The following is a 26139-nucleotide window of genomic DNA, read 5'->3' as shown; positions in this document are numbered from 1 at the left end:
ACAGATGAGTTGCTAAATATAATTATGCGTGCTTCCTGGTCACCTTACAACAATGTCTGTGATCAAACGCTTGATTTTAGGTTTAATTGTTACTCAGAAATATTTTGTTAATAATACATCAGTCTTTCCCCATTAAAGACGATAGGACTTTGTCTTGCATGACTAAAACATCTGCCGGAGGCGTTGCAAAAAATGGCAGCGGAGTGCGGAGACTTTTCATATGGGGACTTTGATTCTAATTACAACGTATTTATGTACACAGCTCATTAATATTCATGAGCTAAGCTTGCGAGCTGCGCTGACGTGTCCGCAAAGTCGTACAACGTCATCACCATCTAGCGGTTGATTTGAAGCATTGATACGCATCGCTGGTTGCCAAGATCAACGCGGTTCAAATTCATACACATACAAAGTATTTTAACCGAAACCTTGTTTTGAAATAAAATGACGATTTAATGTCACTCTAAAGATCGTTTTTCGTTTAGGTTTCTGTGAATTTACTTTTTCCTCAGATCATGGAGAGCGTGTGCCAGAGCCCTGTACCGTTAGATGCAGAGATATGCAGTGAGACGACTGCAAACTCTTTATTGCAGAAATACGACAGCACGGACCTGCAGGAGCTACTCAGTATGACCACCTGCAGTTGGCTGTTCGGTGGAGGAGAACACAGCCTGCATCTGGATACACCTCCGGGCATCATCAGGCAAATGAGCGTCATCCCAGACCCAAACATAACCATTCTTGCTCCCATTGACTCACGTATACCGTTAGACTACAAGGTTGTTCATCAGATTGTGAGAGAGCTGACTGTGGGAATATATGGGTTTAACCAGCTGCCAGTTATCAGTCTTGAACCCAACTATGACCAGAGCTCCACCTGCCAGTTACCACCAGCATATTATGATACAAAAGTTGGCCAGGTTCTTATAAACATCGATTACACAATGAAGACTCTCTGGCATGGTTGTTATTTTCCAAGAGAAAAACGTGTCGTCTTCTCAGACCTGTGGAGAAACATCATGGATGTGAATGCAGATGGTTTGCCACAGACCAAAAAAGATATCCATGCTGAGTTTCTCAATGCAGGTGAGATATTTAAATTATTGTTACTAAAGCAGTGAATCTTAAGATTTTATCCATCATCCCAAAACTTTGGGCCACAATTAAATCATTTAATTTAAACAACATGAGTTTGAGTAAATGATGACAGAATTTTCATTTTAAAGTGAACTATTCCTTTAAGATGAAGATATCTTGGTTTAAAGTGGTTTCATCTTATTTTTAATTTTTTTTTAAGTCATTTTGAGGTCCACATGGAGGTTTGTTGAGCCCCCTTGTGGAGGTTCCCTGGTTGAGCAACACTAATTTGAAGTTAACAATGTATATTTGTCTTGATGTTAATAAAGGTAACGTTCTTATAATTCTTCTCACCAGGTTTAATGGACATCTCAAATAATTCCTGTTATCAGGACATTTATAATGAGGACATTGATGTGGACCCAACTTACGATCCCAACAGCGTAGAAGAAGAGACCCTCTTCTCACAATACTCTGAAGACATCTTGATTAAACTGAGCTCCTACCTGACCTCTGTCCGGCAGCACCAAAATCTTTTTGTGTTCGAGGGGACTCATAGCCTGTCTAATGTTGTTCGACTCACAGAAGAAGAGGTCGATCTTGACACCTACCAGAGGTTACAGAAAAAACTTTCTGGTCACGTCAGACTGGTGACAAATCACCTCGGAAGAAACGCAGAAGATCTTGCCTATCTAAAACTGATCTCGTTCCTGGTACCCCTGCTGATTTCCTTAAGAGAAAAGATGTTGATACCTAATCTTTCTCAAATGCTTCCACCTTTGTCAGGTTTGTTAGCCTTTTAAATATAATTGTATCATTAAATTCTGAAGATTAAATTAGGGCTGTCACAATTATGAAATTTGGCTGACGGTTAATTGCCTAATGTGGCGATTATGATGATTAATTGTCTATTTAATTGCTTTGACATTTAATTCTCATACATTTTTTTCTTTGTTTATAAAATAATTTTCACATATTGTTGTGATTATTTAAATTAAATCTTTTGCAACGTTTCCCTGGCAGTAAATATTAATACACATAACACATTTTTAAAAGTAATCTGATACTGTCTTGTTTATACAGGCGCTGCAGCTCCCCCTTGTGTTTTTCGAGAGATGTGCAATCATTGCGGTGATCTGAAATCATCGCGATGAGACGATTATGTAATCATTGTGACAGCCCTAGATTAAATTTTCTGTATGTTACTTATTCATATAATGATGACCATTAATTAATTGAACATTAAACTAGTGATGTTTCTTTACACTTTCTATACACAGAGCTCAAATTCATTGCATTTTTGCTGTTCTCTTTTGATTGACAGGATATATCGGCCATGTTTTTGAACTATCGACCAATAGCTAATAGTGTTAAAAATGGCTTTTTTCTGACCAATACCAATTATTGGCTGATATATTGTGCATCTCTAGTCATATGTATACGCAGTGGGGGCCGGTGCCTCCTTTTCCGAGAAGGCAAAAAGCAAAATATGTGTTCGAGGTTTAATGTGTGTAGCTCGTCATGTCAAAATATGTTCATGGGAACCTGTACATCACACGTTATGTCAATTTTCAATGTGGGGTCATTTTTACCTTAAACAGGGTCATAAGTGAATATGGACCAATTTATGGCCTAGTTAAGTAATTGTGTACTTAATAGGTAAAAAAACAACATAAATGTATAGTTGAGAAGTAAATAAAAAAATGATATACAGCGTTCCATATAAAAATATATATTTCCTTATGCAATCACTCTTTAAATGTTTGGGGTCTGTCAGACTCAAGGCCAAAATTCAAGGCCCTGGGAAGTTTTTGAAAATATACATACATAGATACAGGTTATTGAAAGTGCTTGAATCTATTTTATGCAAGACATTTTGTGGAAAAAAATCCATATTATTCCCTGTGTAGTGTAGGATAATATCATAAAATTCTAGACTTTTTAAGCATACATGTTAAACTGTTCGCTTTAAATGCTTATATCTTCTGTATGTGAATGTTGATTCGTACCAAAATGTTTTTTTGCATAGTTGCGTTTGACAAATGAAAACGTCTCGGGTTACATATGTAACTGTTGTTCCCTGAGAAGGGAACGAGACGCTGGGTCTCCCTTGCCATACTTCCTGCGTCCCTGTAACGCCGTCTTTAGCAATATTTCAGATAGCGATATACTTCCTGGCTCCCGCGTCACCCTGTCTTTGTCGTTAAGCCTCACCATTGGTTGAATTTGTTATACACATTCAGACGCACTTACCCCTGGAGGCGTCCCCAAAGTGTCACCGCAGTGACGCAACGCGAGTTCCATTGAAAGGGAACTGTAAAAATGTATCTTAAAAGTTAACACGATGTAACCTTGCTCTCACTAGAAGTGTGTCCCCACATTTAGTCCTTGAATTTGAGGGTATTGGACCTGGAAAGTTCTTGAAAGGTCCTTGAATTTGAAGTTAACTAAGGTGTGGTAACCCTGAATCCTTTTTGAACACCGCTTAAGGGGTTACCACTAAACTCTGCTTATACATTAGATTAAGCGAGTATATAACAAACGCGACTGTTTCTTTATTCATAAACCCTTATGAAGCGTCTGTAGCAGGCCCATATTTTGACATGACACGGGATGCACATGACGAAGAGTTTTGCAATCGTGGCTCCTCGGAAAAGAAGTCACGAGCCGCCACTGAGTATTTGTGATTAATATTGACTTTTCTTGATTCGTTTGTAAAGAGGACACGCTGAAAACCGAACGAGAGGTACCACCACATAACGTCGGACCAGAATTTGCATGCAAGCACTTTCCATACAAGCAGGATCAATATTTTCACCTACATGGAGGAATTGAATTTGATGTTTCGCCTCCTCCCCTGGAGGACATTACTGAGGAAATGGAGGTGCCACAAGTTCACAAACATTTCAAACTTTTTACAGTTCTTTGTCATACCGCAGAAATGACCAGTTTCTCCTTTGAATTAATGCTTTTTTGTAAAGGTGACTTTTAGGACTCTGCATACAGAAGCTGTGAACTACCTGCATGAGCTTCTTCACCAGGACTTCACTTACAAAACAGACTTTCTAATACCGTGCAGTGAGATTGAGGAAAAAAGGTCAGTAGGTCTTTATTTTTAAAAAACACTTCCAGAAATATCATTTTACATTTCATTGCATCTAAACATACATTTGTTTTGCAGCTATAATGTCATCTGCTTCGAGTTAGAGTCACTTGATTCCCAGAATAAGTGGTGGGGAGCCTTGAACTCGAGCATCAAAACTCTAAAATCAGAGAGACTTCCCTTGACGGACACTGAGCTACACGAACAGTTAATGAGAACGTTTGGCCACGCGAAAACTATCAAGTACAAGGTGATAAATGGCAATTCATCTTTGGTTTCTGAATACCTGTGTTCTGTATTGAATCTAAAATGTATTTGTAATGCAGAATGTGAAGTTTGCACTGAAGGCAGCAGCAGCGAGAGGACTGTGTTCAGTGTTTTACTCATTAAGTCAAACGGAATCAGATCTGAATGAACACGATGAGAAGGGTCTCTTTCTTTTGCACCACGCTGCGGCCAATAACAAAACACACATCATCGTCCAGCTCGCTGCAGCAGGCGTGAACATCAATCAAACACGTCTCACCAGATTCAGAGCAGGTCCAAACATTTAGCATGTACAGCTGTATAAAATCCAATTCATTACTATGTCTTTAGACTGTATAGGAGAAACCTAGTTTCTAAACAAATAACTTATTTCTTTTTATGAATACCAAGAGATTTATCTCACTTTACTTCAGACCAAGGGAGTCACTTCATAGAAGGAGATGGTAAGTGAAACTTTGATGTTGGGAAAAATATATTTTGTTTGCACGTACATGCATTATACATTGCAAAAAGAATGTAATAATTGAATTATTAAAAAAATGTTGCACACAATATAAATATATATTTTTTTCTTTCTTTTGTAGGTCTTACACCAATGCACCTCGCTGCACAATGTGGATCCCTTGAGTCTGTAAACTGCCTTCTTGCAATGGGAGCGTGCTACAAAGTTGTGAACCGGAGAGGTTGGATGCCCATTCATTTTGCAGCCTTTTATGGCCAAGTGGCTTGCGTCCAAGCACTATGCAGGAAAGACCCTACTTTACTGGAGATTAAAACTTCTGCTGAGTATGTGAAATATTAACAAAAGAAAAGTTAAATGCATATTTTAATAGGATTTTTAGCTCCATACTAAAGTGAAGATGATGGATTTTTCACAGGTATCGCATTTCACCACTGCTGTTGTCAGCTACCTCGGGTTCAGTGGAGACTCTGAACTTCTTGTTGTCCATCAAGGCAAACTGGAGAGATGAAGACAGCAGGGGAAATAACATAGTCCACCTAGCTGTACTTTACTTTCACACAGATGTTCTTAGACTTCTCATTCAGCTGAACCTGGACGGCCTTCATGTGTGGAAGATTCTTGTTGGTATGGTATTGTAGATTTATATTATGAAACATTATTTCCATCTTCATACTTAAAAATGAAAGTGCTACATGATGCCATAGATGAACTATGTGTCACAAAAGGTTAAAAAAAGCTCTGCAAACAATAAAAAGGTGCAAGAAATGATTCTTGAACTGGCTTTTTGTGGAACCAATAATGGTTCATGGCTTCGTTGTAAGGAACCTTTTGCAGCACTTTTATTTGCAATAGTGTTTTAAATCATTCTCATGAATACATGATTTTTTAAAGTATTTTCACATTTGATTAAAATCTTGTGAATGTGTAAATACTCATCGTGCTGATGTCCATGTTTTTCTTTAGAGATGATTCAGGGTGAAGACTCCTGGCGAGTGGAGATGGCTCTCAAGTCCCTTGAGGTTCTTTGTATAAACACAGAGTCCTTCTGTGAAGACATCATTGAAGCAGGTCACACAGTTATAACTTTTTTATATTGTTTCTTTTATTTAGTTCTGGATTGTACTTTTGCATTTGGGGAACAGTAGGATAGGATAATGCCATAGTGAATGCAAAATTATAGAAGACGATTTTTGAAGATTGGATTTTGTGATCTAATGTGCATCAAAAAGTTTGTAAAACCCCAGCTAAAGTCAATTTTTTGTGATTTACAATCATTTTTGTGAATGTAAAGATTATTCTGTGGAAATATAACCTTGATATCTTAAGTAGTGACTGAGTAAGGTCATGTTAAAGATTGAAATCAATGATTGAAATTAGAGGTCGAACGGTATGGGGGGTTTTTTATGGCCGATACCGATATTAAGGAAGCTGATTGCTCGATACGAGACCGATATGAGACAAATGTTATTACAGTAAATAAGCGACAAACAGAAAATTGGTAAAACTAAAAATATGTATTATGCACAACATACCTTTTTGACAAACTTAACTCTTTCACCGCCAGCGTTTAAAAAAAAAGTTGCCAGCCAGCGTTTTTCATGATTTTCACAAAAGTTTAATGTCTTCCAGAAAATGTTCATCTTCAAATATATAAACATACAATATACCAAATGAAAGAACAGACCCTCTGCTTTCAAACAAAAAAAACCCGTTTCATCCTACCTTCAGTAGTTCTTTTGTAATCAGCTTTTGAATATGGGTAGGTTTCTGCAAAAACACCATATTCTGAGCAAAAAGCAGAGATAATTAAATTTTTGTGACAGACTTTTCATAGAGATCCCATTCAGAGCGATCTTTAAAACAGACACGGACATGCAGCCGCTTGCCATAGGGCAATACTTCCGGGTTTAAAAAGTTGCGGAAGGCGCCACCTGGTGGAAAATAGCGGTATTGCGGAAAGACGGAAAATCTCGTCATTGGCGGGGAAGCGTTTTCTCTTAATTGACGAGATATCTCGTCAATGGCGGGGAAAGAGTTAAAACATATTTATAAGACAGTTAAAGGCAGGGTGCATGATTTTTGAAAAACACTTTAGAAAAGGGAGTCGGGCCGACTACCAGAACACACTTGTAGCCAATCAGTGCAAGGGGTGTGTCTACTAACCGACATCATTGCCGGGGTTGCGTATGTGTGGGGCGGGTCTATCAAAAGAAGGTCCAGATTCTACTGGGGTAGGGGCGTGTTTGTTTAGATGATTTCAAATGTCAACATTGGCTTTTAGAGATCATGCACCCCGCCTTTAATCTGACATCTTACGGTACTGTTTGAATAAGTGTGTTAAACTTAGTGTGTTGTTGTGTGTGACACAACATAACGTCATGTTAAAAAGTGAATAATGTTTGGTTATTTTATGGTCTGGCAGACTTTGGCATGACATTGAGTGACACAGAGACCCCATCATACTTCCTGCGCAATGCGGTCAATGCGCGACGTTATGCTAGTTTCAATCATAATTTTCACGTTTAGCGCCGTTTAAATAGCAAACGCATTTGCGCCCATGGGCGTTCTGGTGTGAAAACGAGGTGTGTTCAGGCGCATTGTTGGCACATCGCTATTTTGAGGCAACTAAAATAGACTACGCCATTGACCAACTAAAACCTGCTCTAAAGTCTAAAGTCAATGCCGCAATATTGTTTTTGTTATTTAATGACACATTAGAAATGTGCGCCTATAAACGGGACGACAACGTGGGTTTGCTTATCACATACATGGATGCGCAGCAGCACAAAAACGCTTTTAAATATGAAAAATTAAAGAATTGAAATTATGATTGATTATGATTATGATTGAGTCTCTTGGACATATATGAGGAACGATTATGAGACGTTAGAAGGCGTGAAGCTGCTTCACCTGCAGCCTGGTAAGTAAATAAATGCTTTGCTTTAAACAAATGCATCTGTTTTAAAAATGTTTTTTTAAATGCTACCCAACAGATTTATTGTATATGATGACTATGTACCTGTGGATATGGTGAGATGAGAAACATTTTAAGTAATGCTTTTAAAAAAATCCAGTGCTTAAACGCTTCGGCTCTCCGCAAGTTTGTAAATTCTTTATCTCTTGTTTGTATTTTTAGAGAACAAACCTTTTCTTGCATATTTGCAAATTATTTTATGAGATTACAATGATTATGTAGGATATCAATACATTTACAGCAATTAAAAGCCTGCGATTGGTACTTCTATGACTGAAAGAAAACGGCTTTTTGGTTTTAATAAAAAAACAAAAAAACAATTTCGATAAAAATGAAAACACCACAATTTTTTAACATTCATCTTAAACTGGTGATCTTCTTCCTCCGCTTAGTTTTTCAATTTATAAATTCCGCTGTCTAAATAGGAATCAGTAGGGATGCGCCGATACCACTTTTTTGGAATACGAGTACGAGTACTTGCATTTCAGTACTTGCCGATACCGATACTAAGTACTTAATAAAAAACATGATTCAAATTTACAGGTAACAGCTTTAGTCATATAATTTAACAAAAAAACAAGGGACTAGTTTTCCAGTTTGTTGTAAACTCTGCCTCTTTGGACAACACAAGAGGCATTAACCCCTTACACGCCACTCAAACATAGACATTTCTCAGACCGTGGTATCGATCCCTGGTATCGGGGGACTTTTAACGAGTACGAGTACTTTAGAAAATGTGGTATCGAGGCTGATACCCGATACCAGTATCGGTATCGATGCATCCCTAGGAATTAGGCATGGGGCCAGGGGCAACTTTCTTTTAAAGGGGATGAGAGCTGAGACTTTCATTGGTTTATTGCACGTTACGCCCAAAACACACCCATTACTCATTACGAAAATAGGAACAACCCTTTTAGGCCGTGTTAGATCATTAAATGCGCTTAGATCGTTAAAATAGGGCCCAGAGTGTCTTTTCATTACAAACAACAAATTTAAGTAATAGAGAAATTTATCACCGGATGTTATCACCCAAAAAAATAAATAAATCCAAATATTGTTCGGTATATCGGAATCTGCAATATATTGTCCTATAACTAATTGAAATTAAACTTTGATGTACTCTTCATTCGATTTTAAGACTTTAGCTGGGATTTCACAGACAGGAGTCACAATAATACTTTCTATGTATGTCACTGTACCGCAGGTGGTTTTCCCGTTCTGCTGGGAATCCTTTCTTCAAATAAACAGGTGGTGCAGTGCGAGGCTACAGCTGAGTTGTGTCACAGCTCAGAAAATGTCCAAGCTGCTGAAGATCTGGTGGATCATGGAGCCATACCTGTCCTGATCAACCTCCTCAGCAGCCGCGAGCCAGAGCTGCTGTCTAGGTGTGCCGTCGTACTGGCCGATCTGGCAGGACAAAGAGATCACTACAAAACCCTTATTGCTCAACTGGTAAGACAAAACAGTGCTAGAACTCTTTGTGCTATAACAAACATTTAGATTTATGCATTTGGCTTTTATTCATCACATCTTGCAGTGCATTGTTTATATAAATTTTTTCTATAGGGTGGGGGGCCTTTGTTAGTGAAGCTCCTCCAGACCTCTGACATCCAAGATGTTCTGGTAAATGCCATCAGGTGCATTGCTGCATTATGCACCAAAAGCCCATGCAACCAAACTGCTTTAGCACACGCTGGAGGAATCCCACATCTTGTAGAATTCCTGTCTTCGAACTCTGGTACTGTTTACCTACAGCAAAGAGAGATAAAGATGTGCATTAATGAAACAAAAAATATGTACTGGCTGGACTCTTTTAAAAAATATTAGAAAGGAATTATAAGCAATAGCGTTATTGTTTTTGACAAAAGTATTGCAGGAGGAGGCCTGTTTGGCTCTTGCAGAGTTGGCTTGGGATCACAAGGAAAACCAGGAGCTCATCTGTGAAGCTGGAGCGATCAGGGCATTGGTGAAAGCTCTTCAAGGGAGGAAGATTTCTGTTCAGGTCAAAGCAGCCAAAGCACTTGAATCTATAGCCAGCCATAATCCAGCCACACAGCAGTGCTTCCTTAGGCATTCAGCTGTCAAACATCTTTTACCACTTTTAATGGTAATTTTAGCTTTTGCACCACATTTAAAGGTGGGGTGCATGATCTCTGAAAGCCAGTGTTGACATGTGAAACAAACACGCCCCTACCCCAATAGAATCTGGACCTGATAGACCCGCCCCACACATACGCAACCCAGGCAACGATGTCGGTTAGTAGGCACCTCCCTTAATGCTGATTGGCTACAAGTGTGTTTTGGTACTCGGCACGACTCCCTTTTCTAAGTGTTTTTCAAAAATCATGCGCCCCGCCTTTAGCCCTCTATTGCACACACAAAAACAATATTTTTTTCACTTTGCAAGGACTTGATCATATAAGACAACAATGAACTGGTAAACATTAAGTAACAAATTGAGTAAAACAATAAAAGCCTTTTTATGGTCACACTACACCCTGGTTTAAATAAATATTTATTTAAATAATAAATGTTTTAAATATTTGTGATACATTTGAGAATGCATTTGAGAAAGGATTTGTATTTTGACCCATAAAAAACTATTCAAATTTAGGCTTTTAAAATGCTGGGTTGTTTTAACCCATGGTTGGGTTAACTATAGACATTTATTTTGACCCAACAGTTAGGTTTGTCTATATTTTACCCAACCATTGATTAAAACAACTTGACTTTTTTAGATGTAAACTTTATTGTTGAATAATTCATACATTTGCATGTTATGTGAAATTGTTTAAATATGTAACCAGTTACCAAGTCAGCTTATGGAAGAGTACAAATAACCTGCTGTACTTTACTCTCCATGTCAAGATGTTTAAGGTGGACATCCAGGAACAGGCTGCAGCATCTCTGTGGGCTTTGGCTGGACAAACTGCAAGGCAACAGAAACTCGTGGCAGAACAGATAGGCAACATTCACATACGTGGCTTTCTCCTCTCCTCCTCAGACAAACTGCAATACATAGGTACAGCCTGATGCATTTTTGCTGTCATTATGCACAGTCTCAATAGTGATTAGCCAGTTCTATTAACTCTTTCCCCACCATTGACGAGTTATCTCGTCAATTAAGAGAAAAGATTTGCATAACAAAACGTGTTATTCTGCAATACTGAAGTCAAAACGTTATTTATTAATTTTAAACTCTGTGTGAAATGTTTTCTGGAAGGCATTTTGTGAAAATCACAAAAAATGCTGGCGGACAACTTAAAAAAATGACTGGCAGGGAATGAGTTAAAGCCGGGTGCACGATTTTGAGAAACGCTTCAGAAAAGGGAGTCGGGCCGAGTACCAAACTCACTGGTAGTGCATCATGATCTCATGGAAATCCGTGTTATAGTCACAGAAAATTTGATCACTTTATCTGTGACCATGTCACCGAATTCAGCTTTTTTCCATGACTGGACCACGGATGTCTTTTCCGTGTCACTCCCACAAATTTCTCGTGTCATTATGTATTGTTTTTACATTGTTTTTTCCTATTTTCAAATCATTGTCATATGGGGGTTAGGGTTAGATTTGGGGTTTGAGTTAGGATGTACTTTTATGTATTGGTTTCTACATGTTGTAAGAAAATAGGAAAAAAAAACTATGCGAAAACAATACATAAAATGTCATGAGAAATCCGTGGGAGTGGCACAGAAAAACATCCGTGGTCCCGATGAATTCCGTGACATGGTCAGGAATAAAGTGATCAAATTTTCTGTCTTTCAGATTTTCGTGAGATCCTGTTGTCCAATCAGCAGTAAGGGGTGTGTCTACTAACCAGCATTGTTGCCTTGGTTGTGTATTGGCGCTTTTCCATCGCACAGTACCCCAAGGTTTAGTTTAGTTTGGGTCGAGTCAGCTCACCTCACTTTGGCGTGGTTTGCTTTTCCATCGAGTTTAGTATCACTTCGCAGTGGGAGGGATTATAGGCGTGTCGTTATATTTGCGCTGCCTACTGCTGTGACATCATACAAGTGAGAGCGCCGCTGTACATTTAAGTTGAGCCTCATTTAAGTTGCATTTAAGCATATATTCGGACGTGCGCGGTGCGAATGTTCCGCCACAAACTGCAAGTCTGGACAAAACTGTTATGGTGTCCTTGATTCTCAACTTGTTTTTCATCGCTAAAAGGAAGTTTGGGAACTTGTAGCAGAGCACAGATGACAAAATGTTTGCTCGAGATGGCGCAAGCTTAGCCTGGCTCCGCCCTCCTACGCGCTTCCGCTTAATTTTCATTTCGCTTCAGTACTACGTCTGGGACTGCTGTTTCGTTTTCTCCTGCACAAATCTGCAGGTCCAATCAGCAAAAAGAGGGGGTGGCTAAGAACGATGACGTTGAGGTCGTGCGCCAGACACGTTATGGCCCTCCTCCCCACGGGTTTCGGGAAAAGTTTGATTCGTTAGCGATTGGTTATGGCAGATTCAGAGTGACTCTGGGCAGAGCCAATCATTTTAAACTTCAACAGAGGACCCTCCTTAACGGAAGTAACGCTTTGCAATGGAGCGTGGCCAGACTCTCTGTACAAATGAAATAAATGGTTGGACCAGGCTAGCGCAAGCTAGCACTAAGGTAAAGCTAATCTTTTACATTATAGCGATGACGCTGGTAGTGGTGATTCTCTCAGATCAATCAGTGATCTACAGTGTTTTCACGTCACTTTTGGTATCAGCTTGGGTCGCTTGGAACCCCAACCGAGGTGGTACGAAAAAAGTATTGGGTACTACGTACTGCACCCAGTGGAAAAGCTCCCAAAAGAAAGCTGACCCGACCCAAACTAAACCAAACCAAACCGTGGGGTACTATGCAATGGAAAAGCGCCATATGTGTGGGGCGGGTCTATCAAAAGAAGGTCCAGATTCTTTTGGGGTAGGGGTGTGTTTGTTTAGGTGATTTCAAATGTCAACATTGGCTTTCAGAGATCGTGCACCCCGCCTTTAACATTTGAGTCACTCATAAATGTAAGGAAAATTCGTCCAGACAGACGCCTCACCAAATGCAATAAAAGCACTTCCTATTTACTAAGTGTTGACAGGGACTAAATAAACTAGGCAGATGCTGTTTGGAAAGTCAGTGTAAATCTGTTGGCATGCATAGAGGAATGTTATCCCTCCGGTGGGTTTCTCTGTAAACATTGCTTACAAGAGTGTCTCCGTAGCTTGTATTGCTATTAATGTCAATTAAAGACGCTGATTCTAAAACTATAAAGTATTTCCCTCCCTTTCAGACAGGTGTTTGGCTTGTGTTGTACTCTGGATTATCTGCATAAGTGTTTTGTTGAGCAGCTGTTTTCAAAAAAGACAGACAGAACTGTCCCCACCTTAGAATGTTTGAAACAAATTTGGATGATTTCTGGTTATATTGTTTGTTTTGCAGGATGTCAAATGGCAATTGCTTTATGCAGGGATAGTTGTGCCCATCAGGATGAGTTCTGCAAGTTGAATGGGGTACTGTGTTTAGTGTGCTTGCTTCGAGGGCCTGACATATCCCAGAAGACCTTTTTGAGTGCCATCAAGGCTTTGGGTTTTCTTTGTGTCGGTAATATATTTAGGTCTCAAATTAGTATTCAAATAATGATTTGTTTAATAGTGCACATGATAGAATTTCCTCCGTGGTTGCAGGAGTGGCACTAACCGCTAATCAAAAGAGTCAAAATATTATCTGCCAGGAAAAGGCCATTCCTATATTATTGGAGATTTTAAAAGTCAATGAAAATCTGAAGGTCAAGGTGAGTATTTCTTTTGTAAATGATACTTTAAATAAACCGAATCAGGATGTGCCATTGGAGTAATGGTTACTTGTTTTTTAACCACATTAGGTGCAGGTGGTTCAGACGCTTGCCCGTGTGCTGCTGGGAAACCAAAAACTCCAGAATGCATTTTGGGATAAAGAGGACTTCTCATATGAGGTCATTCTGGAACTTTTAAAAGCCGAAGACAAAGTAATTTGCATTTGAATTATTACCACATTTAACTTTCTATGATGCTCTGTTTTTTGTAATTCTAATGAACTGCTTATTAAGATATTTTATGTTTTTTTGTTTGTTTTCAGAACATTTCCCTGGATGCTGGATGTGCATTATCTCTTTTTGCATTGCACAGCAAATCTCAAGAGAGGGCAATTCAACAAACGCATGCAATTTCAATGAACACGTATGAGACCTTTTTAAAATCAGACAATGAGATCGAAAGAGCTGAGGCTGCATTTCAGGTATTTATAATTATAAACACTTATGATGATGCTTATATTTGGGATTGTTTTGTATGCCCTCCTTCACACGCAGATTTTGGGAAAACTGATTCACTACGCTGTCACACGTAGTGAATCAGCTGGCAAAGATCTGGTTCTCTGTCACTTCTCATTGTTATGATAGACAAATATAAAGATTTATTTGGAAAGCTCAGCCGTTCTCTAAAATGTCTAAAATGGTCAAGACAAAAATCAGTTTATGCAAAATAACAAAGATGCATATTTTAGGGTTTGCTAACCCCTGGTGGTTTACGGGGGAATTGCAGGGGGTTTTTGAGCAAGTTGATGAATAAATTAATTCATTATAATTAATCATAAAATGTAAATGGTAACACTTTACAAAAAGAGTGTAACAATTAGTTAATGCATTAGCTAACATGAATTAACAACACTCAAAAAAATGATTTATTGGAATAACTCAATAAAATTGTGGGCAGGATTTCCATCCAATATGAATGTGTACCCCTAACTCATAAAAAACTGCTTTACACAATTAAAATGTATTGAGTTGGTCCAACTCAATTGAAAGTAAATGGCAATACTCAATTAGTTGCCTCAACTCAATTTAGTGTAGTCTGAAAATCTCAATTTAGCGTATTTTGAATAACTCAATGTAGTGTAGTCTGAAGAACTCAATTCTGTTATTTTATATAAAACGTTTTTATATCATATTAATTAGCATAAGCACATGTTAGCATGCTAATAATAATAACGTATGATACTTTGGATGAGCATTTGAGAAGAGACTGATCTCCAAACAGGCATAAAAATGCTCATTGAGAGAAATATGTCACATCCACAACCTAACCACAAGCGCCACTCTTCTGCACGATGGTAACCAAACAATTTGAAAAAATATAACACAAATGCTTCTAAATCAATAAGATAAACGGACATTTAACACTATTAAGTCTTTCTCTTTACCCTAAAATGCATAAAATAACACTTAATTTAAAAAATGACTCTCCAAAAGCATTTGCATGCAAAGCATGCTGGGAAATTCTTTTTCCAGAACCCAAACTCAAACTAATTGTGTTAACGCAATTAAAAATAAATCAATAAATTATTGTACATATTTATTTTGTGTTATACTAATTAAATATATATACTTATTGCTCTTAATGAGGTATTTTACATTTATTGAACACAATTTTAATGTGTCATTTCTAAGAAGGGCTTGAATCATTTTTTATAGATTTTTTTTTTAAGGTTAATATAAGATTTATTGACATGTGAAGAACACACATATCCCAGCACATAGAGTTTATATAACACATTTCGACTGTGTCTGTTTCTCGAACAAACAAATAGAGAGCACCGTTTACCACATCTCGTGCAAATCAATAATATATCATTAGAAAACAATATATCAACAGATTAAACTCCGATGTTAAAATTTGGCCTTCTGAACATTTGATCGCTTACCAATAAAGAACCTATTATCAATGAAATCATAACAGACCAAAATTTAGATGCGCTCTGCACAGATTACACAGTCTTCCACAGTCAAGAACCTAGGTGTGATGTTCGATAGCAATCTCTCCTTCCATAGTCATATCTCCAACGTCTGCCACAAAGCATTCTTCCATTTCAGAAATATCTTAAAAATACGCCATATGCTGACTTGCTGACATCAGATGCAGAGAAGCTTATCCACGCTTTTATGACATCAAGAATAGACTATTGTAACTCATTACTTGAGGGATGTCACGCAAATCAGGTAAACAAGCTTCAGCAAGAGTGCTTACTCATTCTAAGAAGTATGACCACATAAGCCCAATTTATCATCTTTACACTGGTTCTCAGTTAAATATCGCATACATATTGAAATATTGCTCATCACCTAAAGTCTTAAATGCCTAGCACCTTCGTATCTTCAAGAATATCAGAATACAACCGCTCACATACACTGCAGTCGCAAAACTCTGGTCACTTAATTATCCCTAGAATATTAAAAGTATCTAAAAGTTGTCGATCCTTTTCCTACTTAGCTCTGGAATGATTTACCAAATAATGTTTGAGAATCAGACACAGTTGATAACTAAGTCTAAACTAAAGACATTTCTCTTTAACAAAGCATTCAAATAATACGTCTGGGCAATATACTTATGCCACAATAGTTTGCTTGTCCAGCATTACATTTGAACTCCCCTAGGATTTTGTTTCTCTTTTCCTATTTCCTAATTAAACTAAGGCCTAGTCCGGGTTTAAACTAATCCCTGTCCGGGAAACCACCCCTATATTGTTCATGTTAATTAATGCATTTACTAATGTTTACTAATACAACCTTATTGTAAAGTGTTACCATGTAAATAAATCATTTTAGAATAAAAAAAAGTCTAAATTGCTAACAAAAATATACTTTATTTGTTTAATCTGCATAAAAAAAATTCTTAGTATTTTTGTCTTGTTTTCAGTAAATATATCTAAAAAGTCTTAAATAAAAATGCTTTTGCTCTTGATGAGCAAAACGACGCAAGAAAATAAGTCTAGTTTGTAGACCAAAAATATCAAATTTAAGTGATTTTGTGCATAAAATAAGCACAAAAAAATCTGCCAATAGGGTAAGCAAATTTTTCTTGAATTTAGTGTTTAAGAAAAATGTTCAATATTTTTTGCTTACCCCATTGGCAGATTTTTGTGCTTATTTCATGCACAAAATCACTTAAATTTGATATTTTTGGTCTTATTTTGAGACTTATTTTCCTAGGTCATTTTGCTCATCAAGAAAAAAACATCTTAATTTAAGAATTTTTAGATATTTTTACTAAAAACAAGACAAAAATAAGAAAGAATTTTATTTTTTTGCAGTGCATGAAACAAAAACTAAGTCTAGTTGTTATGTAAGGAATAATTGACGACGGGCCATTGAATTATAAGAAAATAATGCACACCTAAGGTGCAATGCGCGGGCGGTTATCAGAAATGAATGCATACCCACGGAACATTTCTCAGCCAATCAGAATACAGCTTTCAACAGACCTGTGGTATAATCCAATATAATCTGACAATAGTGTATGCATAAAGGTCTGTACACACAGGTAAACCAATATTCTGTGCTCATTTTCAACATGTTTGTCTTTTGTATATCAGACAGTTGTGTTAGCCGGAGCGATTACAGGGTCAGATGAAGTTGCTTTGACTACAAGGGGAATCACTGTTCTTGTTGAATTATTGCAGTCCCAGCTATCTTCTACTGTTATCATCGCAGGTGAGTAAACCCACAAAAATATCATTAAATTGTCCTTAGAAGTTAAAAAGTAGAATGAGAACCAACACATCAATAACCTCACAGTCTGAATGTACAATTTGTTATTAATGACTGTGTTATTTCAGCACAACACCTTGCTAGTCTGGCACACATGAGAGCAGGTTTAATTGATGCTATTATCACCAAGGGCACTGTAGAGGATCTCTGTGCTCATTTGAATTCAGAGGATAAAGAGGTAAATCCTTTATATTCACCCTGTCCAAATCTTGTGTTTGTTTATTTCTCTTTAGTGTCTGCAACAATATATCAAATCTTTCTATATTTCAGGTTCAAACAGCTTGTGCAAGCACTCTGGGTTACCTCACATTCAATAGTCAAGCTCATCGACAACTTTTGGGGAAATGCAGACGGGTCCCTGCCCTGTATGATCTTCTAATGGAGAATATAGAAAGAGATGCCAAAATCTCAGAAGTCTTTACAGCAGAGTTTGAAAGACTAAAACAAAAAGGGTTTATCCCTCAGGTGTGTCACGGGAAGTAAATGAATATGAGACCTTGTAATACAAAGCATAATCTTTTTATTTCTGTTTTCTTCATTGCAGTTTGGAGATAAATGGTCGCCCCCCTGTGGCTCAGCAACATGAAGTGAGTAAATAATGACAGCATTTTCATTTTTGGGTGATCTGTCCCTTTAAAGATATCAATTATGTTATCTTTCTTATATTATGTAGGATCATTTATGTTAATTTACAAAAAATTACTTTAGCTGGGCATTCACAAGTCACATTTTTCAGATAAAACACGAGTTTGTTTGTGCTATACCACTTTCAGGGCTGAAAAATTGGAGTGCTGGACGTGGTCAGTCAGCAAGCTATGCGAGGGAGACGCCAGCCCGTGTGCCGCATCATAAACACAAAAAAATGTTTAAAAAATATACTTCGAATTTACGCAGAACAGAAACATTAAAAAAAATTCTTTAAAGAGCACCTATTGTCCGATTCATGATTTTACATTTTCTTTGGTGTGTAAGTGTGTATTAGTTCATGTTAACGATATGCAGAAGGTACAAACCCCAAACAATGACGCAAGTTATCATCTTCAACGTAAATCTCTTTTCTTGGACTACAACAAACACACGGATTATAGGCAACAATTTACTTCCTGGGATTGATACAGATTGTTTATTATAATTCCTTAGCCTGTAAGTTAACTCCTGTTAGCATTGCATTGTGAGCGAATCTTTTAAACATGGTAAGGAGCGTCACATTTGCGGCTGACGTCAGAGGTATTCAGGCCAATCACAACGCAGAGCTTTTCAAATCGGTGAGTTTTGTACAAAATCAGAGCGTTTAAGGATGGCAGGGATATCTGGAGCTACAAAATGTACGGTATGTGGAAAATAATGTTATAATGTTTAACCATAAACCACATGAACACATTGTATTATACCAAATACACAAAATAATGTTGTTTTTTTAGCAATAAAATAGCTGCTATTTAAAACAAAGCATTATAGCTCGACGTATTTCATTAAGGAGCCTGTTATTACTCCTCCGCCTTAAACCAAATGATTTAATGAATCTTTTTAAAGGCCTTTAACTGATAAAATATGAAAATGTAAATTGCAGTTAACATGTTTGCTTTTGCCTAGCTTTTGTGGTATTTTAAACAAAGTTTAATTGTATTTTTTACATTACGAACAGTAACAGTAGCATACAACAATTTAAAAATCATCTGATTTTGAATCCAGATGCACCAATAATAGAGCATATTTCTCTCTGTTTACAACCATTGGCAAAAAGCAAAGTCCCTTCCATCCACGATAATTAATAAAGAAAAAATTATTCTAGCTTACCTATATTCTATCCATTAATGTCTTTCTTTCTTCTGCATATTTACTACAGTCTATAAGTACGTCTTCCACTGTTTCTCTCACTTGTCACACATAGCCTACCATTAGGATGTTTCCCCACTTTCCAATTTCATTCCTGGGATGACATACCTGTACGCAACCCCCACTTAGCCACACAGCTAAAAGTCCAGTGTATTGTTTTGCTTAAAATACACCTTAGATAATTTATTATAACATGTTAAAATTGCCATGTTGTAGGTGCGAGCCAAAATGTGCTGTTTGGGGTGTGTCCTTTAAAATGCAAATGAGCTGACGAAATGCAAAAACTGATCGCAATGATGGTGACTAAATGAAATAGCTAAGACATTCTACAAAATGTAAAATGCAATTCTTGATTTCAAACAGCAAGACCTATATCTCTGCATCAGAACATGTTAGAGACATGGGGGTGGCATGACATCATGATCATTACCTGCACTGTTAACGATTTCCCTGTATTTTTACAGTACGGTACTGGCAGCACGGTTGCCAGTAAGTTACTGTATTTTGGTTCTACAGTACTGTACTGTAATCCAGTTTTACAGCACACAAACTAGTACCGTATAGTTACAAAGCAGTACTGTACTGTAATTTTACAATAATAGCCTATTTTTACAGTAATTTACTGTAATGTCTATATTGACCCATAAATACTATTTATTACTTATTACAGTTAATACAATAATGTATTATAGCTAGATATTTAGGTTTAAATCTATAGTTATTAATATAGTAAAAAAATGCTATCCTTGACATGACATTATGAATTAAAAGGCAATCCAAGCAATGTTTATATCAAAAATTTTATTAAAAAAACATGTAATTGAAACAATCATTTAAAACAAGATAAACAATAATAAACAAGTAAAATAAAATAAAATATTATAAAGTATAAACAAGTTTGGAGGCCCCTGCTGTAATATATTTAACTCTGGCAAATAGAACACTGGTCCATAGTTTGAAGTTTTCAGTTTAAAGTCCATCATCGACTAAAAGGTAACATTTCACTGTGGTAAAAAGAACACTGTTCCATAGTTTGAAGTTTTAAGTCCATCATCGACTAAAAGGTAACATTTCACTGTGGTAAAAAGAACACTGGCCCATAGTTTTAAATATTCTATTTGAATTTTATTGAACACTAAAAATAAATGCATTAAACTGTGGCAGACTGACACTGGCCTTTAGTTTGAAGTCGCCCATTAATACTCTATCAGGGACTGCATGAAGCTGTTCACATGGGGGTTAATGGCCACAGCTTTTCTCTGCACCAAGTTCCTTGTCTTTTTGCTTGCTCCTTGTGTGGATGTGCACTTTTTCCCATCTTTGGGATTAATTCTGTCCAGAAACCTGTTAGAAATATCACAAACTTTAAGTCAACAAATATAAGATAGAAAAAGATTCTTTAAAAACACCTAAACTCAGCCCTGAATTTACCCCTATTCTGAAACCTTTTGCTTTTATTCTAATGTTCCACACCTAATTACATTAAAATACAGAAGATTCACTTACCTCTGAACAAACTCTTTCCTCAATGGACAGCATCCACATGGATCATGTCATGATTGAATGTCCTGAACAGAAAGTACAATTGTTACTGATTTGGATACAATATTTTATTCTGTGTGGGTGTGTGTGGTCGTGTGACAGTGTTGCGTGTGGGAATTATGTATGAGTGTATACATGGGTATTTAAAGAAACTGTAGTGGTAAAGTGTAAACTTACCGAACAATGTGCTTGGTGTGTGTCTGGTGTCACCCGTGTGCCTCCACATCTGCCTTAACTCCTGAAAAGTGCAAGGACACTCATGTAAACTACAAATAAAAAGTGATCAGCCACATTCCTGTGTACTTTTACATGTGACGTAAAAGCATTTAATATTGCAGTCGAAAAAATACATGACTAGTAACGTGTAACTGTACATCCTGTACTTGCCTGGTTCCTTTAAAGATGATCCATCTTACTCAATCCAGCTTACAAGCAATGGTAAGACTGTAAAAAATACAAATGTTACAAAATCTGTTAGCCATAGAAATAAGTAGACATTTTTACAGTCTGTGGTTATATATAAATGTGGTCAATACTTACAGAAAACATATAAACCACAGAGCAAAGTGGAGCAAACTGTAACGTTAGAGCTGTAAAAAAAAGATATGATGTGTTACTGGCTGACATTTTGAAAGCATTGTTTAATATGTTGCATACCAGTGGAATAAGATTTTCAGAAAAGTAACTAAATAAGTCAAATGTAACTTTTGTCAGAATTGGGTTTTTATTAAATTATTATTCTAACATCTTGTCTACAGAAAATCTCTGAAAATATATTTAGTGAGGAAATAGCGATTTATAGTGACAAGGTAACAAGCCTGCCTCTTTAATGTTTCACCCGGACAGGCGGCGGTGTAACACACTATTTCACGCAAAGTTTTTTTTTTACAAAGTTGCTCACTTTAAGGATTAACATGATCGCCGCAATTTGAGCAATCCTGTTGATGCCAGTGTCCTACACGATGTTATAATGGACTATTTTACATCCAGAGATAAAGGATCAGATGACAGACGAGAAGAAGGTACCTGTCATGCTATTACGTAAATGCGGAGCCCATCCTCCTTTTGTGCATTGATTTGAGGTGTTTTGGAAACTTATATTGCATGTAATACATCTGAAGTGGTGGAAATAATATGCCATACAAAATGTATCGGACAACTTTTTGGGCGTGTAAAACGCTTTAAAGAAAATATGCTTTGGTTTTGCTAATATACCGTAATGATAACAATAAGCGCGCAGCAATCATCTGATAATAAGATGAGCCCAGGTCTGAACGATATTTGGCCGCAGTTACAACTGCAATGCATATATCCAGTTAAATATGAGGTTTCTTGGTTTCACTTCTGTTGAGGAGTTGATTACTACGGTCTGTGTTGAATATTAAGTTTACGGCGTGTCGAGTCCTGTCTGTTTATGTTGATATTCTTATATCCAACTTTTCATATTTGAAAAAGACGCAAATACAGATTAATGTGAATATGAATATGAAACTGTGCTTTTTCACGTGCACAGCTAACGTTAATCTACGAGTCAGCCTTGCCAAACAGTCGAACTTAATACTTCTCTCTACCGCTAACTGAACAGATAAAACACCGAGATAAACGACCATATGCTGGGACCGCAAGACCGCGCTGGCGGGTGGTCTTTGTGCATTTTGTTAAAAATAGTTTCATTGTTACTACACTTTCAACTAATATCAACTCACCAAAACCGTCATAATTTAGTTAAAACAACCCTATATTCATTAATAAAGGTGTAAAGCGAGTTAAAGCAGCGGTAGGCATCTGTGTAATGCTAGCTTACTTTCTGAGGGAGATTAAAACTTTGTTGGCGACCATTTTCTCTCTCATTGCACGTTTAAAACAATATGACAAACTATTGACAAAATTCTTCTACTAAAAATTTAGTTTTCATGAAACAGAAAATATACCAAACTCACCGAACTGACAGAAATCAATCGTCCTCCTTCTTCAGCTGCAGCCAGGAGTTGTGCTCTCTCTCCCTCTGTGTGATTTGACTCGTGCGCACTTTCTCTGATTATTGCAAGTACACCTGGCACATTACAGCAATGGCTACAGCAAGGTTACATCAAGACCAAAATATACTGTAAAATTTTCCCGCTCAAACAAATTTACCCAGAATGCACTATGAACTGCAGTACTTTACTGTAATGTACACATACAGTATAGTACTGTGGATTTTTACAGTACAGTGCTGCTAAATCTACAGCGACATCTAACAGTGTGAGGTTTGTCCGTTTGTGCCATTGTTGGCTTTGACCCAGGTATTTGCAGGAATAATCTACTCTGAAAGTTAAGTTTGGGCAACAAAAGCTGTCTGTTTATGTTGTTACCGCTGAAACCATCTGGTCTGTGGGCATCTGTTCACAAAGGGATAGATCTTGTAAATGGATCATTTGTTCAAATATTTGTATTTAACACAATATGATAATGTGCTCACAACTACAGACACCATGGAGCTGAAGCTAGTAATCATATTTTTGCTCTGGTATTACTGAAAGGCAAACTTCATTGTAACAGCAAGACAATTTAAAACAACATATGAATACAATATAAGAAATTAAATCTGCAAGATTTGGACTGCAGGATCCCATCACTGTAACTCAGGATCTCTGTGGAGTGACAGACATGTTATGTTAATTAGTCCACTAAAAACTCAGCATCAGTATTTTAACACATACCATAAAGACAATTCATTTTTATACATCATCTTTAGAAAAGGCCTCCGACCTCCATTTTACCATTTAATAATATCTTAAGTATTTTTTCCATTCTGTTCATTTCTCCTTGGTTGTTGTGGCATGTTAAGTGGAGTTGTTTCTTTCTCTGAAACACTCTGCAAAGAGAAATGTTCAAGTTTATAAAATTATTGCTTGTTAGGATTGATCTGCTTGAAAGCCTGTCTATACATTGTAGCTATTACATCAGCACTTATAAATTATTTAGCTGGTTTATTGAAACATTGACCACTGAAGACCACCCACAGGTGGATTTGCAGGTAAAACCCGAGATGCTGATGGAAAGAATGAACTGGGACAGACAACAGCAGCAATACAACGATCCCACGACCTAAAACCTACAAAATATTTATGTCACGGTTAAATCCGTGTCATGTTTTGTGTCTGTCCCGATTACCATCACCTGGACTATTCATTGATTTATTACCTTCCTCATCACACCTGTGCATTGTTAGTCTGTCTGTATTTATACCCCTGTTTGTGCTATAGACCGGTTCAGCAGTAAGTCATTTTCATTTTGAAGATTATCGCCTGTCACCCTGTGTGGTTCTCAACCCGTATGTCAACCTAGCAAAATGGGGGAAAAAAATGTTTAGGTAAGCAAGGTTTTTGATTTGGACCCAGCCAAATCCCTTCAGGAGTTTTGGTCGCTCCGCGCGATTTCCATGGAGCTATTTCTGTTGGAAGAGAAAATGTTTGCATGCTTATTACAAATGCTTATTACTATAATTATTTTACTACATACTGTAATCATATTATATTTATTACTTTCTATATGTAAAATCAATCAATATTACCATTACCGTGAAATATAATTTAATGCAAAGCAGTCATTTTCACACACAATCACTGGCTGTGTCCCAATTCAAAGGTTGCAACCTTCTAAGGACGTATTTTAAGACCGATTGCGTCACAGCAGCGCGACTTGAGGCTGGTAAGGACGTCCCAATTTAAAGGATGCTTAGAATGAAGCCTCAAAAGGCGTCTTCATTTCTCAGCGGTGTTAAGGATAGCATAGATATGTATAAAGGCTAGATGGCTTACCGCTGAGTCCCTAATGGCATCACCTGGCGGCCATCTTACCACAGGGCGCTCGCTCACTCGTAGCATTGAGTTTAATGGTGAAGGTACTTTTAAATGACCATAACTTGCTCAATTTTCTACCGATTTTCAAACGGTTTGGTTTTTTACAAACGTTATTAACGTGACTATAATACTGGATGCTTTGACATGTTTCATGAATTTTTTTGATATATTTTTAGTATAGGTATGCAGTGTCATAGTTACATCTTTGACGTTTATAACAAACCAAACCGTTTGAAAATCGGTAAAAAATTAAGCAAGTTATGGTCATTTAAAAGTACCTGCATCATTAAAACTCAATGCTAGGAGTGAGCGAGCGCCCTGTGGTAAGATGGCCGCCAAAATGCAGACGTTCCACTCAATTGGCAAGCAGCGCGGGCGAGCCATCTAGCCTTTATACATATCTATGAAGGATAGAACTAATGGATCCTTAACAGTCGAGGATATCCCAAGAGTCATTGCGTGCCTGCAACGGCTGCATATAACGGCTGGATATTCTAAAATAAACAATGAAAACCTTCATTAAATAAAAGTGTGTATTTATCAAAACATTTTTTCTTGTCACTGTTTTAGTATTATAAGTTATGTTTTGTGTTAATATTATTATTTTTATAATGCATATATTTCTATGATTGATTGATTAATTTAATATACTGTTGAATAGTTTAATCAACATCGTGTCATATTTTCTAAACTAAATTTATATTTTTCTGATTTCATATTTATTTTAATAAGTCAGAAACGTTTCCGTTCCGACAGGCGCGTGCACCAGGTGACGCCAATTATGGGTCGTCCGAAGGTTAGACCGTCTCATTTCAGTTCTCTTCGCAAACTTCTGAGGCTGCCACCTTGAAAGACCGAGTGCTCAACAAGGGAGCGAGGTAAAAGTGACAAGACACCGGGAACACGTGGTCTAGTAAAACCCATACTTAGACCACATGATCCCACACAAAACATGGCCCTGTCATGATCCTGCCCCAAGACGAGATTAACCAAAGGATAAGATGGCAGAACCATGACAAGATCAGGTTTCGAGTCCGGGTCAAGAACACATCTAGCGGGATGGTTCTCTTAACTCAATCGGACTCGACATTCGATCTCTGGTCTTGATTCAGACTCAAGTTGGACTAGACTACAACAAAAGGTCATAGGTTCGACCCAGGGAGCTAGTCAAGACCAGAGATCAAGTGTCGTTTCCAGGTCAAGACTGAGTCCACATTCAGCTAGATGTTTCTCTGAACTTGGCCTTGACTCGGACTCGACACTTGATCTCTCGTCTTTCTAATCCTCTGGGTTTTTGTGATAAGAAAATACATGGTCATGGGTTTGAGGGAACTAGTTAAGAGATCAAGTGACGAGTCCAGGTCAAGACCGAGTCCACATCTAGCTGTTCTTTTCTCTGAACTTAATCAGACTCTGCATTCGATCTCTGGTCTTGACTCAGACTTGAGTTGGACTAGACTACAACAACGTTAGCA

The 26139-nt window shown here is 37.3% G+C and overlaps 1 protein-coding gene and 1 long non-coding RNA gene across 2 annotated transcripts; one reads left to right on the top strand and one right to left on the bottom strand.

The window, feature by feature from the left end:
• The first annotated feature begins 1457 nt into the window (after window positions 1-1457).
• LOC135729817 (ankyrin and armadillo repeat-containing protein-like) lies at window positions 1458-18294 on the top strand. Its single transcript, XM_065247679.2, has 22 exons — window positions 1458-1863; window positions 3798-3961; window positions 4059-4174; window positions 4259-4430; window positions 4507-4720; window positions 4861-4890; window positions 5032-5233; window positions 5326-5534; window positions 5874-5978; window positions 9089-9336; window positions 9451-9622; window positions 9753-9991; window positions 10753-10906; window positions 13301-13462; window positions 13546-13652; window positions 13743-13865; window positions 13976-14134; window positions 17267-17384; window positions 17510-17619; window positions 17712-17906; window positions 17986-18028; window positions 18215-18294. Exons 1-21 carry the CDS (start codon window positions 1821-1823, stop codon window positions 18025-18027), a joined length of 3084 nt encoding a protein of 1027 aa, XP_065103751.2. The 5' UTR covers window positions 1458-1820; the 3' UTR covers window position 18028; window positions 18215-18294.
• Window positions 18295-20464: 2170 nt separating this feature from the next.
• Window positions 20465-23059, bottom strand: LOC135769398 (uncharacterized). Its single transcript, XR_010542446.2, has 6 exons — window positions 22760-23059; window positions 21360-21409; window positions 21207-21263; window positions 20997-21057; window positions 20784-20845; window positions 20465-20621 (listed from the first exon to the last, which is right to left on the bottom strand). It is a non-coding gene; the product is annotated as an uncharacterized lncRNA (long non-coding RNA).
• Between the last annotated feature and the right edge of the window lie 3080 nt (window positions 23060-26139).

This window comes from Paramisgurnus dabryanus, chromosome 11 (genome assembly GCF_030506205.2).
Source record: "Paramisgurnus dabryanus chromosome 11, PD_genome_1.1, whole genome shotgun sequence".
Taxonomy (NCBI): Eukaryota; Metazoa; Chordata; class Actinopteri; order Cypriniformes; family Cobitidae; genus Paramisgurnus; species Paramisgurnus dabryanus.
Note: the sequence above shows the minus strand (reverse complement) of the source record. Positions and strands in the feature narration are given on the sequence as shown.

Bases quoted from the DNA above. Each gene is read 5' to 3' on its own strand.
- LOC135729817 (XM_065247679.2), top strand. From the start codon at position 1,821: ATGTTGATACCTAATCTTTCTCAAATGCTTCCACCTTTGTCAG. The intron at 4,721-4,860 runs GTCCAAACATTT...ACTTTACTTCAG, and splicing joins TCTCACCAGATTCAGAGCAG to ACCAAGGGAGTCACTTCATA. The intron at 13,866-13,975 runs GTAATTTGCATT...GTTTGTTTTCAG, and splicing joins TTTTAAAAGCCGAAGACAAA to AACATTTCCCTGGATGCTGG.